The sequence below is a fragment of the Bos taurus genome, chromosome 25 (assembly GCF_002263795.3).
Source record: "Bos taurus isolate L1 Dominette 01449 registration number 42190680 breed Hereford chromosome 25, ARS-UCD2.0, whole genome shotgun sequence".
In the NCBI taxonomy this organism is placed as follows: domain Eukaryota; kingdom Metazoa; phylum Chordata; class Mammalia; order Artiodactyla; family Bovidae; genus Bos; species Bos taurus.
The window spans coordinates 30,466,721-30,484,251 of NC_037352.1; the positions used below are offsets into that span (position 1 = coordinate 30,466,721).

At 36.8% G+C, this 17,531-nt stretch overlaps 1 protein-coding gene across 9 annotated transcripts in view; it reads right to left on the reverse strand.

Moving 5' to 3' along the window:
• The window catches only part of AUTS2 (activator of transcription and developmental regulator AUTS2), a 1,215,681-nt gene that overhangs the window by 684,472 nt on the left and 513,678 nt on the right, over positions 1–17,531 (reverse strand). For all 9 annotated transcript variants that reach the window (XM_059881699.1, XM_024985248.2, XM_059881698.1 and 6 more), the window contains one exon: positions 12,201–12,302. In XM_059881699.1, coding sequence (XP_059737682.1) covers positions 12,201–12,302 — 102 coding nt within the window. The remainder of the gene's footprint in view (positions 1–12,200; positions 12,303–17,531) is intronic.

The following is a 17,531-nucleotide window of genomic DNA, read 5'->3' on the forward strand; positions in this document are numbered from 1 at the left end:
TTTAAAATAAAAATTACAACATTCCTTCTAACACCTTTGAGAGCCTTTTTAAATATTCACTTATATGGTAGGTTAAATAGTGTCCCCCTAAAATTACAGGGCCTTCTTGGAACCTAAGAATGTGATTGTGAGGGTTAATTTTATGCATTGACTTCATTGTGCCACTGGGTAACCAGATATCTGCTCAAATGTTAGTCTGGGTGTTACTCTGAGGGTGTTTTTGGATGAGTTTAACATTTAAACTAACAGGATGAGTAAAGCATACTGTAAGTAAAGCATAATGTAAGTGGGCCTCATCCAATCTGTTTAATAGAACATAAGGGATGGCTGTACTCAAATTGAGGGAATTCCCTTGACTCAGCCTTCAAAGTGAAACAGTTTCCCCCCCCCACTTTCAGGCTCAGACAGACTGACACACAGACTTTTCTGGGGTGTCAAGCCCTCCAGTCTTTCTGGTTCTCAGACTTTGGGGCTCAGACTGGAACTAACCATCAGCTCTCCTAGGTCCCCAGCTTGCTGACTGTACATTTTGAGACTTGTGAATCTCCATAACTGTTCAAGTCTATACATTTTATGACTCTGTTTCTCTTGAGAACCCTGACTGATATAAATGAACTTGCTTGGAAACAGGGACTTTGCAGGTGCAATTAAGTTGAGGTCATACTGGATTTAGGTGGAACCTAAATCCAATGACTGCTCTCCTTATAAGGAAATCAGATGTACAGAGCTACAAATAGAGTAAAAGGCCATGTGAATAGAGGCACACATTGAAGTGAGGTGGTTATAAGCCAAGTATCATCAAGGATTTTAAGAAGCAACCAGAAGCCAGTAGAGCAAAGGAAGGACTCCTTTCTGAGACTTCAGAGAAATCATGGCCCTGCCAATACTTAATGTTGGACCTCTAGCCTTAAAAACTACAAGATAATAATAAATTTATTGTTTTAAGTTTCCTGGTTTGAGATTATGCATACAGTCGCCCAGGAAACCAAGAGAGTCTATAGCCACCTTACTATGAACTAGAAAATATCATGTGATCAGCTCCTGTATTCATTCCCTCTGCTCTAGCCACAAAGGCCTGCCCCACCCCTCACATTTAAACATGTCAGGCTTACCCCTGAGTCAAGGCCATGATCTTGTCACTTATCTTGCCTCAATATTCTTCCCCCCTTTCATCATTCAGGCTTCAGTTTAAACATCACCAAACAAAAAGGACTAATTCAATTACTCCAGTTAAAGTGGCAACACCCTGCCACACCCCCCACTACTGCTTTGTTTACTTCGTAAAATGTATTACATCAAAAATAATGCTATTGTTTGCTCTCAGGTTTGCTGTTTGCCTTCCTCAATAGAATAGAAGCTTCATGAAGCCAAAGGTTTCATCTTGTTCCCCACTCAACCTCAAGTGTCCAGAACTACACCTGACACTTAGAAGGTATTAGATAAATATTCCTGGACAATCGAAACACTGGTGTGTCCAAGAAAACACAGAAAAATACGATACAGGAAATGCAAAAGACATAAACAAAATGGTAGGGAAAATGAAAATATGGCAAAAATAGAAAAAGAAAAGAAAGGAGAAACAGAATACCAAGAGTCTGTAACAGGTCTGCATTAGATTTTCTACTTAAATACAGGGAAGTTCACTGATGGTGTGGACTGTGACCGTTTCTTCCTTAATAGTAACTAGTAAACCTGGCAATAAAGTTTGGGTGCTGGGTGGGAAGAAAGGAGGCTAGGACAGATGCTTGCACAGATGGATGGGTGTTGGGACAGTGGGCTAGACAAACCAGTAAAAACCCTGAAACCTGGGAGATTTGAGATAGGAGAAGGGACATCTCAAAAAGCAGCAGAAAAAATGCATCAACTGTGGTATTAAATGAACTAAAGAGCTACAGGGCAATAAGATTAGAGAATTGTATTGCATAATAGTTCCGAGAATTCCCCTTTGACCTAACTTGAAATGTTTCAATTCTTTTAACATCTTGAACATTTTAAAAGTATGAAATATTTGTCTGCCTTTTCACAATTAAAATCTTGACCCCAAATTCTTTCAGAGATAGATTAGTCACATCCATGTAGTTATATGAATAAAGCATTAAAGGAGTTTATTTCCACAGGGTGGTGGCAGGAAGAGTCTGCTAGAAGTGAAATTGGGCTACAGAAGAAGAAAAAAAAAAAAAAAAGAGTACTCCAGAAGAAACAAGTAGAAGGTATAAACCACAGGGAAGTAGAGGAAGAAAGGGAAGATGAAGAGGTAGCTTCATACATCCTGGTGGAAGATTCTGCTAATAGCCTCAGGAGTGTGGGACTTCGTCTGCAGGATCTTAAACAAGATGGTTTAATAGTGAGTTCTGACTCTCAGAAAAACAACTGTTGGGACTTATCCAGTCCAGTGGCTGGGACTCCATGTTCTCAACGCAGGGGGCTCAAGTTCGATCCCTGATTAGGGAACTAGATCCCACATGAATGACTAAGACTTTGCATGCCAAAACCAAGATCTGGTGCAACCAATAAAGAAAGTAAGTAAATAAATATTTTTAAAAAACAACAACTGTGGAAGCTTTGTAGAGTAACAGGGCAAAGAAAACAGAGCTGGGTCAGATTCTATCACTAGGAGGCCACAGTAATCACGGTAATCACGGTAATCATCTATGTAAGAAATGATAAGGGCATCTGAACATCAGTCACGTAAAGGTGAAGATGATCATAGCCAAATGCTTCCTCAGAAATACAGTGACAACGTTAAACAGGAAGAGGAAGGAAAACAGTTCAAGTTTGAAGGTAATAGCTCTGAGATCCAGTATGGAGATAGGGAAATAAAAGAGTTCAGGTTTGAGAAAACAGAGTATAAGGAGGATTTTATTTGAGAGGAAAACGGTGTTTGTCACGATTGAGACAAGCAGGTGTTGTGGTACTGCCAGCTACAAGGGAATTCAAATCAGAAAGTTTAGAAAAGGCTCCTACGGTAAGTATAAACCTGATGTAAAAGAAGGGAATAAATATTTTTGAGCACAGTGAATGTGCCAAGAACTGTTAAAGAAATTCAAACACATGGTACCAGGTAATTTTTAAAAGAAACCTTACATGGTAGATGAAATGACCCCCATTTTGCAGAATAAGAAACCAAGGCTTGGAAAGATCAAATTTTTTGCTCAAGGTCACACGGATAATAAACAGCAAACTAGCTATTAAAACTTATCTGTTGGTAACAAATGCCCATGATCACTTTAAAATTTGAGGTTTTGTTCTATGTGTTAAGTCTTTAAGTAAGTTTATCTCAAGACTTTTGACAACTTCCTCAGTTACAAAATACTGTTTAAGTTTAGAAGCAATACTTTCCCTTCTGAATAACTCATCATGAATATTTATATAGTCAATTATTCCCCTTAACTTTTTCCTTAGTGACTAATCTAAACAAGTTACTGTTTCTCCTTGATGTGGACAATGTGAGAGTCCCTGCAGACTACTATTCCCTCCTGGCAATGTGCTGTGGGGATACATAATTTGGAAAAGCCAAGCACATTTGGTTTTTGAGCTTTACCCATGAGTCAAATTCTCCAGCCACACTGGAATTCTTTTTTCTTAATCTTTTTGCCTGTCCAATTGAAAAAAAAAAAAAAAGAAAGAAAGAAACAAAGCTGGAATAACATAGTTATCTTGATTAGAGGCACTTGAGGTAAGTCTCAACTTCCAGAGCTTCTAAAAATATCATTCCAGTGAGTGGAAGACTGAAAGAGAATTTCATCTCAGCTTAAAATCTAGAGTGGGCATTGTAAACTAACAGGGATTAAATTCACTTTCCCGCTTTAAGTAACTAAAACAACTAGACAAAATGTGTGAAAAAAACAAACTTTTTAAGAAACTGGGCAATAGCAGTGTAGTGATCTTAGAGAGACAGAAAGAAAACAAAATAATTCTTACAACTGCCCCAGCATAGTTCCTGGAGAGAGTTTTCATGCCATAGTAGGGTGGCTGGGGGTAACCCAGGTAGATCCCAGAAGAATCCCTGAGTTGAGAAGGTAGAGTTGACAGTCAGAAGAAGCCAAGTCAGCTGAAATTAGCAAAGCAGAGGATGGGAGAAAAGTCAGGTTCACAGTGAGAAAAGCAGGAAACCAGGAGACATCTTTCCTCGTGTCATCACCGGAGTCCGTATCAGCACATCCATGCGACAAAAGTACCCAAGGCAAGGGGAATGACCACCGGGAAGGAGCAGGTAGAACGACTGTCAGAGTCACAGAGAGCAGTGGATAACTGGCACTCCCACCAGCCAGAGTGGAAAAACCTTGTCCACATCAGGAATTAGGCAGAGTCTTCAGCACTGGGGAAAAACAAGCTTTGTCCTAAAGGTTGTTCTGGATGCTCCAGCCAGAAAAGCATAAAAGCAAACCTCAGAAGAAATAAAAATATTATTTTCAAGTGGCATAATTGTATCCCAGAAAAAAAGCTCAAGAATATTTATGAAAACCAAAAATATCCAGCACTCATCAAAAACAAAAAAATTCCCAATATTTGGCACCTTAAAACAGTCAGCCACAAACAAAAGCCAGAAAATACAATCCATAATGAGGAAAAAAACCAATCAATAGAAACAGACTCAAAAATTACACAGATGACAGTTAGCAGAATATGAACATTGAAACAGTGATAACTATTTTCCACATGTTCAAGAAAGTAATGAAAGCATGAGCGTGGTAAGCAGCAACAAGGAGATATTTTAGCAAACAAAAACCAGTAGTGGTCTTTGAATCTATCTCCTGATTTTCTGATAGTCATTAGAGTAATTACTAGTTCTCCTTTAAGGAAAAAAAAAGGAAGTATCTTTATTCTTTAAAATATTATGGGGGTAGACATTGCCCTCATACCCAAAACAGTCATTTTGTGACTTGACTTGTCAAAGGCATTCATCTCAAAGATTTTAGATTGCAATGGCCCTGAGGCAAGGCTCTGCAACCTCACAACTATTCATGTGAAGGAAATAAGTGACTGGAGGTTTTGAAACATTTCACTAAAAGCCACCTACTTCTTTTTCTTCCCTTTTCTTTTTTCATATGTGTCATTTCTCCTTCTTTCATCTTTTAATGGTGCTGCAAGAAGTATGAATTTTAATAATAAGCAACATAAACCCAAAGTATATCACAGACTAACCTGACACAAGATTGACAGGATTATTACAGCACTAGTATTTTTTTTTTTAATTTTTTACTATGGTAAAAAAAAAATATATATATATATATATATATACACACACACACACACACACACATAAAATAAAATGCAATATTTCAACTTATTTTAAGTGTACAATTCAGTGGCATCAGTTGCATCATAATGCAATGCAGCTATCAAAACTATCTATTTCTAAAACTATTTCTTCACCACAAACAGAAACTTTGTTACAGTTAAACCATAACTCTCATCTTTCACAGTTTCCTACCCCTACCAGTGGTCCCTGGAAACTCCCATTCTACTTTCTGCCTCTAGGAACTTGCATATTCTAGATACTTCACATCAGAAAATATTTGTCTTTTTATGTCTAGATTCTTCCACTGAGCATAACGTTTTCAAGACTCGAACTTCATTCTTTTTTATGGCTAATGCTCCCATGTCCATATATGCCACTTTTTGTTCATCCATTTACCTGCTGATGAACTCTTGGGATGTTTACATCTTTTGCTTACTATAAATGATGCTGCAGTGAAAACTGGCATATAAGTATCTCTTTGAGGACCTGGTGTCTGGGTATATGCCTAAAAGGAGAATTGGTGGCATGTATGGTAATTCTGTTTAGCTTTTTGAGGAATGTCAAGCTGTTTTCCACAGTGGATTTATCATTTTATATTTCCACCATCATGTATGAAGGTTTCAACTTCTTTAAATTCTTGCCAACACTTGCTATTTTCCTTTCTTCAAAGTATAACTATCCTAGTAGCTGTAAAGTAATATCTCATTCTGGTTTTGATTTGCATTTCCCCAATCACTATAATGATGAGCATTTTTCATGGGCTTACTGGTTATTTGTATATCTTCTTTGTATAAATATCTGCTTAAGTCCTTTGCCCATTATTGAATTCAGTTGTTTGTCTTTTTGTTGTAGTCTTTACATATTCTAGATATTAAACATTTATCAATTATATGATTTTCAAATATTTTCCTCCCATTCTTTGTTTTTTTTTTTTTCATTTTCCTGACAATACCCATTGATGCACTGCTGCTGCTGCTGTTAAGTCGCTTTAGTCGTGTCCGACTCTGTGCGACCCCTGTGACAGCAGCCCGTTAGGCTCCTCTGTCCCTGGGATTCTCCAGGCAAGAACACTGGAGTGGGTTGCCATTTCCTTCTCCAATGCATGAAAGTAAAAAGCGAAAGTGAAGTCGCTCAGTCGTGTCCGACTCTTAGCGACCCCATGGACTGCAGCCTACCAGGCTCCTCCATCCATGGATTTTCCAGGCAAGAGTACTAAAGTAGGGTGCCATTGCCTTCTCCACATTGATGCACAGAAGTTTTTAATTTTGATGAAGTCCAACTTATGTATTTTCTCTCTAGCTACTTGTGCTTTTGATGTCGTATCTAAAAATCCACTGCAAATTCAAGGTCATGAAGATTTACACACATTTTCCTGTAAGAATTTTAAGGTTCTAGCCCTTATATTTAGGTCACTTATTAATTTTGAGTTAATTTTTGTTCATGGTGTGATGTAGGGGTCCAAATTCATTCTTTTGCATGGGAAAATCCAGTTGTCCCAACACCATCTGTTGAAGAGAAAATTCTTTCCCAATTAAATGGATATTAAACTCATGTTAAAAATCACTTTGCTATAGATGTATGAGTTTATTTCTGAACTTTCAATTCTATTCCATTGATCCATATGCTTACACTAACTCTAGTACCACACAGCTTCGATCACTGTAGCTTTGTAGTAAGTTTTGAAATTGGGAAGTGTGACTTTCCCAAACTTGTTTTATTTCAACACTGTGTTGACTTTTAGGGGCTTCATGCCATTTCATATGATTAGGAGTGCCTGATTTTCCATTTTTGCGAAAAAGGACGTTGGAATTTTCACAGACATTGCATTGAATCTGTAGATTGGTTTGAAGGGTATTGATATCTTAACAATACTCAGTATTTCTATCCATGATCACAGAATATCTTTTGTCAATTTCTTTGATCAAAAGGAAAACAAATTTAGGGAAACCAGTAAAAAATATCTCAATAACCATACAATCCTGTGCTCTTGTTCCTTGACCTAGTGCGCTTTCATTTCTCTACTCTGTGATGAAATTATGATTAACTAATCCTGGAATAATTTCCAGGGTCAATATGATCTTATATTAAAAGCACAACAAAATCTCAGAACAGTTATTTAAGCATTAAGTACTGTTAACAAATTAGATAAGAAATATCTATTTCTTTAAATTTACAGTTCCACCACAAATTTAATGAAACATATAAACACAAGGAAATATTCTTGTATATATATTCATACTCACAGTGAAAGACTGAGTATTCTTTATTTATATATTTGATACTATACCACATTAAAAGAAAAGGTAATCATAACTAAGATATTAAGAGTTCTGCAAAAATATTATACTTTTTGTTTATCCCACTTAATTCTTGTACAAACTTGCTTGTGTACTCAGTCAATAGGCCATGTCCAACTCAGGCTCTTCTGCCCATGGGATTTCTCAGGCAAGACTACCAGGGTGGGTTGCTATTTACTCTCTAGGGGACCTTCCCAACCCAAGGATTGAACCCATGGCTCCTTCATTGGCAGGTGGATTCTTTATCACTGAGCCACCAAGGAAGCCCAAGAATTTAATAGTCCATATATCAAATGTCACCCTAAATTTAACAATCTTTCCTGAGAGGTACAGGAAGATCTCTGTGTCTTAGGGTTGCCTACCTTGACTGACAGAGAAATGGACAGTAAAAAAAGTTTTGAGTACATACCCCTAAGATACCTGTTTATGAATTATATATAAGAACTACTCCTTACTTATTAAATTGAATATTAGTAAAGCTTAATTTCTATTTTTTAAAGAAAAAATAAGCCATAATATTTTTTTCCTATAATACACTGGATCACCTTGTACAGCATAATCAAGAAAATTAGAGAATTAAAAAAGAAGAAAACAAAAGGGGAAGGTTTTTGCTCTTTATGATATATCCTCACTCTACTGCTTCTTGAAACTCAGAGACTCTGAACACTGTCTCATTTTTAAGCCAAAACAATCTTGAGAAAGTACAACAAAGTTGAAAGTATCAGGCTGCCAGACTTGACACTAAACTACAAAGCTATCGTAACCAAAACACTATGGTATTGGAACAAAAACGGACACGTGGGTCAATGAAACAGAACAGAGATCACAGAAATAAACCAACGCTCACAGGGTCTATTGATCTATGACAGAGGAGGCAAGAATAAACGATAGGGAAAAGAGTATCTTTAATGAATAGTGTTTGGAAAATTGGACAGCTACATGCAAATGAATGAAAGTGTACCACTTTCTCATGTTATATAAAAAAATAAGCTCAAAATGGATAAAAACTTAAATATAAGACCTGAAAGCATAGAACTCCTAAAAAAAAATAATTACAGGCAGTAATCTCTTTGACATTAGTCTTACCAATTTTTTTTGGATATACCTGCTCAGGAAAGGGCAACAAAGAAGCAAAAATAAACAAATGGAACTATATATAAAGCTAAAAAGCTTTTTGAACAACAAAGGAAACTACCAACAAAACAAAAAAGTAACACTGATTTGGAGAAGATACTTGCAAATGATATTTCTGATAAGGGGTTGGTACCCAAAATGTATAAAGAACTCATAGAACTCAATGTCAAAAAAATAAACAACCTGATTAAAAAATACATAGAGAACCTAAATAGGCATTTTTCAAAGAAGACATACAGATGGCCAATATGCACATGAAAAATGTTAACATCATGAATCAGCAGGGAAATGCAAATCAAAACCACAATGAGATTATCACCTCACACCAGTTAGAATGGCTATCAAAAAGACAAGAAATGACCCAATCAAACAATGGGCCAAAGAACTAAATAGACATTTCTCCAAAGAAGACATACAGATGGCTAACAAACACATGAAAAGATGCTCAACATCACTCATTATCAGAGAAATGCAAATCAAAGCCACAATGAGGTACCATTTCACGCCAGTGAGAACGGCTGCGATCCAAAAGTCTACAAGCAATAAATGCTGGAGAGGGTGTGGAGAAAAGGGAACCCTCTTACACTGTTGGTGGGAATGCAAACTAGTACAGCCACTATGGAGAACAGTGTGGAGATTCCTTAAAAAACTGGAAATAGAACTGCCATACGACCCAGCAATCCCACTGCTGGGCATATACACTGAGGAAACCAGAATTGAAAGAGACACATGTACCCCAATGTTCATCACAGCACTGTTTATAATAGCCAGGACATGGAAGCAACCTAGATGTCCATCAGCAGACGAATGGATAAGAAAGCTGTGGTACATATACACAATGGAGTATTACTCAGCCATTAAGAAGAATATATTTGAATCAGTTCTAATGAGGTAGATGAAGCTGGAGCCTATTATACAGAGTGAAGTAAGCCAGAAAGAAAAACACCAATACAGTATACTAACGCATATATATAGAATTTAGAAAGATGGTAATGACAACCCTGTATGCGAGACAACAAAAGAGACACAGATGTATAGAACAGTCTTTTGGACTCTGTGGGAGAGGGAAGGGGGAGAATGGCATTAAAACATGTATAATATCATATAAGAAATGAATCGCCAGTCCAGGTTCAATGCAGGATACTGGAAGCTTGGGGCTGGTGCACTGGGATGACCCAGAGGGATGGTATGGGGAGGGAGGTGGGAGGAGGGTTCAGGATGGGGAACACGTGTACACCCGTGGCGGATGCATGTTGATGTATGGCAAAACCAATACAATATTGTAAAGTAAAAATAAATAAATAAATAAAAAGAAAGACAAGAAACAACAAGTGGTGGTGAGAAGGTGGGCAAAAAGGGAAGCACTGTGCGTGGACATTGAGAATGTAAATCTGTGCAGCCATTATGGAAAATAGTATGAAGATTACTCAAAAAACTAAAAATAGAACTACCATATGATCCAGGAATTCTACTTCTACTTCAACAGAAACAGTAAATCAAAAATATATATATATATGTATCCCTCCTTTCATTGCACCACTATTTACAACAGCCAAGATATGGAAGCAACCTAAATGTTTATCATCAGATAAATGAATTTAAAAAATACTATACACTGACGCACACATACAAAGGAAGACAACTCAGCCATAAAAAAGAATGAAACCTTCTCAGTGGCAGCAACACAGAAAAACTGAAGGATACTGTGCTAAGTGAAATAAGTCAGACAGAGAAAAATGCGTACGTATGATTTCACTTATACATAGAATCTACAAAACAAAGCAAACGAACAAACAAAACAGAAACAGACTCACAGACATGGAGAACAAACAAGTGGCTGTCAAACAGTAGAGAGGTGATTGTGGGAGGATGGACAGACAAAGTCAGTAAAGGGAATTAAGTGTGAACTTCCAGTTATAAAATAAATATATCACAGGGAGGTAAATGAACCTATAGAGAATACAGTCAATGATACCATAACAAATTTGTATTGTGACAGATGAAAGCTGGATTATTGTGGTGATCATTTCATAATCTATAAAAAACATCAAATCACTATGTTGTACACCTGAAACAAATGTAATACTATATATTAATTATATGCTGCTGTGCTGTGCTTAGTCACTCAGTCGTGTCCAACTTTTTGTGACCACACGGACTGTAGCCCACCAGGTCCCTCTATCCATGGGGACTTTCCAGGCAAGAATACCAGAGTGGGTTGCCATTCCCTCCTCCAGGGGATCCTCCCAACCCAGGGATTGAACCTAGGTTTCCCGCATTGCAGGTGGATTCTTTACTGTCTGAGCCACCAAAGAAGCTCAAGAATACTGGAGTGAGGAGCATACTATCCCTTCTCCAAGGGATCTTCCTGACCCAGGAATCAAACTGGGGTTTCCTGTATTGCAGGCAGATTGAAGCTACCAGGGAAGCCCATATTAATTATAACTCAATTTAAAAAGAAAAAGAAAGATGGTTAGAATCCTGAACTCACCACCTGTGGTGACTAAAGGGTAATCTGCAGCTTCCGGGAGGGGAAAAAAAAAAGGAAGAAAGGAAAGAAAGACGAGGAAAGGTGGAGAGAGGGAGAGGGAAAGAAGTGATGAGAAGAGACAAGAAGAGAAAAAAGAAAAGAATCAGAAATTTCCCAAATTGAGTATGCTAATCACAAAAGGTAAAATGGTGTTATTTCTGGGAATGCTCTTCAATGGTTACCCAAATTATTTTTTTAGTGACAGTAGAATTATTTTCTTCCTCTAGTAAAAGTTTTTTGCAAATAAATCAAACAGGTTGGGAGGAAAAAAACAATACTGTCTCAACCTGTTAATGTTCCTTTTTTGCTATCACGAATAAAATTTTCCCCCTACTTGATCTATTTTAAAGGAAAGTTTTAAAATGTTGCTCTCAGGTGCAAAGATGGGTCAAGGATCCTGCTCTACGACACATTAGGGAGGGGTGTGAGACCACCCCAAGAGGGAAGAAGTAGTTCTGTGCCTTGCTGGTGCACAGGGGCCTGGAGAGTGGTTAGAACAGGTCTAGAAGGTGGACAGACCCCCTTAAGAGGCATGTAGTGTGTGCTCACGGGGGTTTTCCTCTAGAAATCAGAAGGAAAGTAAGTGCTGGGTTAGTCATCCCTTCCAACAGGAATAAAACCAAAGAAAGGGGCTGTTACAGATCTCACAGGTGAAAAAATGACAAAAGGCCCACATTTAAGTACGTCATCTCCCAGTTGCAGCACTGCCAGACCAGTTCTTCCATTTGTAACATGGATACCAGAAAGTATTATCACTTCCTTTTGTAATCCTTTTGTAAGCTGATAGATACGCCCAACCAACCTTATAATTCTTTAAAACACATTTTAAGTCAAACTAGAAAACAGAACAATACTATAAAGCAAGGCTCATATATGTGTCTGCCGAGAGAGGAAAAATGCTTGGGTATTTACAAAATGACATGAAGGGATGTGCTGGTGAACTGAAACTGGACTCAAGGGATGTGTGGTCTGGTGGTTTCAGTTTTTTTTAACTTACGTCGCTGAGCCTTTCCCGGGAGCTGCTCCTGTGGAAGCCTTTGGATTCTCCACTGGCGCTTTCACTGTCACTGTCCCTGCAGCTGTTCTGCCCTGGCTTGAGCTGAAGGAAGAAGAAAAGAGAAAAAAGAAAAGTGTCAGTGGTCTCCTCACACAACTGCTCCTTCACCCTTATTCTTTAAGCCTTGTCAAAAATGAACAATTTAAGGTCCTGGTCTTCAGCATTTTTCTCAGCTTCTGAATAGGGCCAGGCAAGCTGCTGTAGAAAGAAATATGGGGGATAAGATAAGTAAAACATTTAGCATAAAATGTCAATGTAGATAAAAAGACCTGAGCAAGCCTTAAATAAACACTTGAAAAGTCTAACATGAATCTTGGAGGGTAATCTTCCCTGAGATTTTTCCAATCCAGGTTTCACCAGCTATGATTTCCATCTTATTCTCTCTGTCCTCTTATGGAGAGAAAAAAAAAAAAAAAAGAACCAACAAAGAGAACAAAAAACAAGTTTTTCTTTTCCTAAGAGAAAATGATGAGATTCTTTATATTATCCTTTAACCACTAGGGAGACAATGACCCTGTTTTTCAAGATAATATTCTAAAGGTATTTTAAAATACCAAATTAAGACCAATAGCTTAAGTAAATTAAGTCAACATCCATTCAACAACTATGTATTAAGTATAACATCTGAGCCTGAGAGTAAAAACTAGAGATATGGTGCTTATTGACCAACTTAAATAGTCTCTGCTGTTTCATAGCTTTACAAAGCTGGTACCAGTTTCTACACATTTACTGGCTCTGATTTTCATGTACAGGATGTTGGACACATTTACCCAGATCTGATTTTCCATTCAAAATTAACAAACACACAGAACAGCAAACCACGAATCTATATAAGAGTGAGTCAAATTCACATGGACCATTAGTCTGTGATGTTATCACCAACCACGTTTGCAGAGAACCCAAGCAATGTGATGCAAGTTACAACACGGAGCCCCTTTACAATGTGCTCACTCTAGCAAGAGAAAGACAGAGCAGGATAAACAGAGACAGCAACACAATGAAATATATACACGCTAAATGAAAACCAGAAACGAGCCAGTGGTGTTCGGAGGAAAGGTAATTTCTGAAGTCTTGAACTGTAAAAAAAAGATTAAGCACCCATGGCTGAAAGGAGAGAGAAAGATATTCTTTATGAGAGAAAGTCAAAAAGAAAAGGCAGGGAAACCAACATGCTAGGAAATGATCAGGAGTCTTATCGGAATTTAAAACAACAACAACTTCTTCTGTGAGGAGATAGGAAGAGGGGGGCATGGGTTAGAAAATGGGAAATGTCAAACAGAACACAAGCCCCTTATTTCTGGGTAGCAAGGAACTTCAGAGAGTAGAACAGGTAACAGGTACCAAACATCTTGGCTGCAGGCTTTCATGTGGCTCTGGGACCATGGGGGAAGAGGAACCAAGATGAACGGAGAATGAAATCAAATCAGCATTTCTTGTAGCTTTAATGTGCCTCTTTAAAGACTACAGTTCAGGCCTGACTTTTGGTCATACCATCTAATCAGCTATTCCCAAATCCCCGCTATGTAAAACGCATTCTTTTTTTTTATTTCAACATTTCTACAAATCCACTTTTATCATTTCCTTCTAAAATCCCTTTCTCCAGGAAGTCTTCTCTAATGGAACCAAGAAAAATGATCCTAATTTTATTCTGTATCCTCCTGAGCCCTTAAGTACTTAGTTTCCTCCTAAGTTACTGTTAAACCTGCTAATTCTAAGTTAATTCAGATGCAAGCTATATGAGCCTTTTCTTATTACTATGGTATAAAAGTTCAGAATACTGTCATTCTCTTCAAGTTTTCATTTTTATACTTGTAATAAAGGGGAATTTAACCTAAAATGAACATCACTTCCTTTCAATTTCCTGAACATGTCAAGTCCATTCCTGGCCTGTACTTTTTCACACTAGATTTTCTCAGTCTGGAATGCTCACTCTCATTCTCTCTGCACTTTTCAGGTCAAAGTTTTTTTTTGAAGCTCAGATATTATCTCTTCCACCATGGTCTTTAAAGCGTTCTTTCTCTATATATTTATTTTTTGACATATGCTTTCAAAGTCTAGCAAGCATCTCATTTTTCATTAAATGCCTTTTATAATTGTGATATATTTTATCAAGTTTTAAAAGACCTGCATTAAATATATTTATACTAATGATAAAATCTGTGTGTGGAATGTAATTCATAAACAACGTCAGAACTCTTATCTCATTGGATCTCTGAGTTAAGTAGAGGCAGGTAAAACTAGCTCCAATGTGTGGAATGGAAAAAAATAAATAAATAAAGGAAATCTGCTCAGAATTAGCAAACAGATTGAGGACTAACCCCATGTCTCTACTGCCTACTGCTATCTTCATTGTAATTCACAGTGCTTGTTTAAATGTTTACATTTAACCTGGAAATAATGATTCTGTGGTAGACCAGTATTCTCCCACAGAATTTATTTTCAATACATCTGTGGTAACTAACTGTATTCACAAAGAAATCTTATTAGGTAACATTTGATCAAATAATGTTTATAAAAACTAAGTCCTCCAACTTAGAGGAGAAATAAACATCAAACTGGGAATTCAGAGAATAAGAAAATCAAGACTTTTCCTAATGCTCAAATGGCTTAACAAAATCTGGACTTTCCTTTTGGGTCTCTTCCACGTTTCTTCATGGAAGGAAAAGGATGACTTCAACAAGGTCCAACAAGAGACCCCAGTGGCCCTGATGTAAATTATCTGACTAAATGTTGATCTAGGCTAAGAGCAAAACCCAAGAAAAACTCAGAGGAAGCAGCTTACCAGCCTTCCTTATGTCCTGCCAGCAAAAGCACTTCAGTGAATTCTCTTCAGAGAGCCTTACATAAAATCCACCCCCATACCACCCCTTTCACCTCCAAAGCCAGGCTCAAGTTTAAAGGAAACTTAGGATTTTAAGCTGTCAGACAGCTCAATATTTCAAAGATACAGACTGACTACAGTAAGTACTAAAGCTAACCCACAAGATTTCAGGCAAAGAAGTATTCCTTCCTAATCCCATGAATACATTTAAGACTGGCATTTTCAACCACATCCAATGGATCATTCGGGGTAGCATAACTAACTCCGAAGTTGTAATCCTTCACCTGAAATTCCCAGCTATTACCTACAACCAAGAAACATTACAAAGGCCAGGTGCTGGCTTAAACATTTAAAGACCTAAGAAAAATCAATCTGCATGCATTGATTTCTCCTAGCATTCACAGCAGCTCTAAGAAAGTTTCTGCTATAAATGATGCAATGAAATTTTTTACTATCAGTCTTAAGATATCTAAGGACCTCACTTATTTAAAAATTACTACAATTCACTCTAGCTTTAGAAGTTTCTACCAATTAGGTATAATATAGTTTAAGAATCAGAACTAGAAAAAAAAAAAGTGAAAGGAAGCTAGCATCTAGAATGAGTGGCTATAATACTAGCAGGATTATCATCTTTTGTAAAATATAAGAAGCCAGTGTGTTTTCATTAGATTTCGTAGGCAGCAGTATATTTACCATGCTCTGAAACTGTGTTGTCATTACAGAGTTAACTATTATTAATGACTAATTAGGAAAATAACAATACATGGTTTTATTACAGCTAATGAACATGTAACAGAGTCCCACTGCCCCAGACTGAGGGAAGGTGAAGCAATTCTATGCACACCTGGCAAGATTTGAGAGCCAGGCTGTGCCATTCTTTTCAGTGTATGTATGGAGAGTTCCACAGATGCAAGATGTTCAGAAGGTGTCATTAACCCTTCAAACAAAACTCACAAAGGGATGAAGTATGTGAGAAGATACCTAAGCCCAGAACTCTAGATGACCGATGTGACTGACTGACGCAGTGCCATGCATAAGAACAGCTGAAAGTAATCTCCTACCCCAGTTTTGGTTCCTCAAAGCACCATAAATCTTATCTTGGACTGCTGAGTATTCCTGCAGGGATCTAAATGAACAACATACAACATTTCTTGAAGGTGCCAATAAGCACCAAATCTCCTGTTCAATGATATTTTAAAATATACCTCCACTAACATCAAAACAGTTGAGTATTTAATCTCATAAAACTGGTGTTTTATTTTTCCCATATAAAACTGTCCCCAAGTGGAGAAAGTTTCATAGATTGAGTGGCATTTGACTGTTTTATTTCTTAGGCTTTAAAAGGTATTTTGGAGGAGAGGCACAGAACCAAAGTAAATAACTTAATGAAAAGGTTGGACACGTCCAAACAAGCTAGCGGGAAATAACCAGTACAAACAAAATTACAAAGTTGAATAGAAAAAACTTGTTTTTAAGAAATAAATGTTGTACTTTTAAACACATAATAATAACATGTGACAGAAACAAAAATTAAATTCTGGAAACTAGGGTAGTACAAGGAATTTGTGTGAAATTTCTCTGGGATCACAGAATCAGAAGATATACTGTTATTGTTTTCAACAGTTAGAGGAAGAATTTTAAGGATTTCATAATCATAAAATAATCACTAGTAAAATTTAAATACTAAAGTTATTTGCTTTCTAAGTTACTATCAAATGTAAAATAATAAAAATCATAATTATCAGAAACAGAAAAAAAAATAAGGGAAATAGCAAGAAAGCAAGAATATGGCTAAGTATATTAGTTATTATACCAATAACATTCATGGATTAAGCTCCTTTTTTTTTAAAGGCAAAGATATCTAGTTTGTATTAGGTAAAGTAAAAAAAAAAATGTATTTGTTGGTCATAAAGCACTCCTAAATTTTAAAAGAGAAAAAAAGACAAAATATTAGAAATAAATGGCTAAATCATATGCCAATCATTTTGTAGCAATAAAAGGTATAGTATTTACCTTTTACACTTCTTTTCTTTATAAAAGGAAATCAACAGGAGTTAAAAAACTTTAGCATGCTACTTACACTAAGAAAATAAAACAGCAGAAAGGGACCCAGGGGTTAAGGGTTACAGAACTCAGTTTGACTCAAGTAATACATATTCAATTAGGTAACTTATATAGACCACATCTTCCAGAGCATCCAGGGGACGTTACCACAAACTGAAAATGAAGTAAGCTACAACGAATATCAAGGTATTAAAATTCAGAAACTACATGAACAGCCTTCTGGATAGTAAAAATTAATGACATTTTAAACTGAATATCCATATTACCTAGAGATTTTTATTCAATATAAAGATAATAAAAATTCTCTCCACAATGATAACTGAGTCATAGAAAAAATAACAAACACAGCACTTATAAATTAAGAAAGTGAAAATTATAAATACATA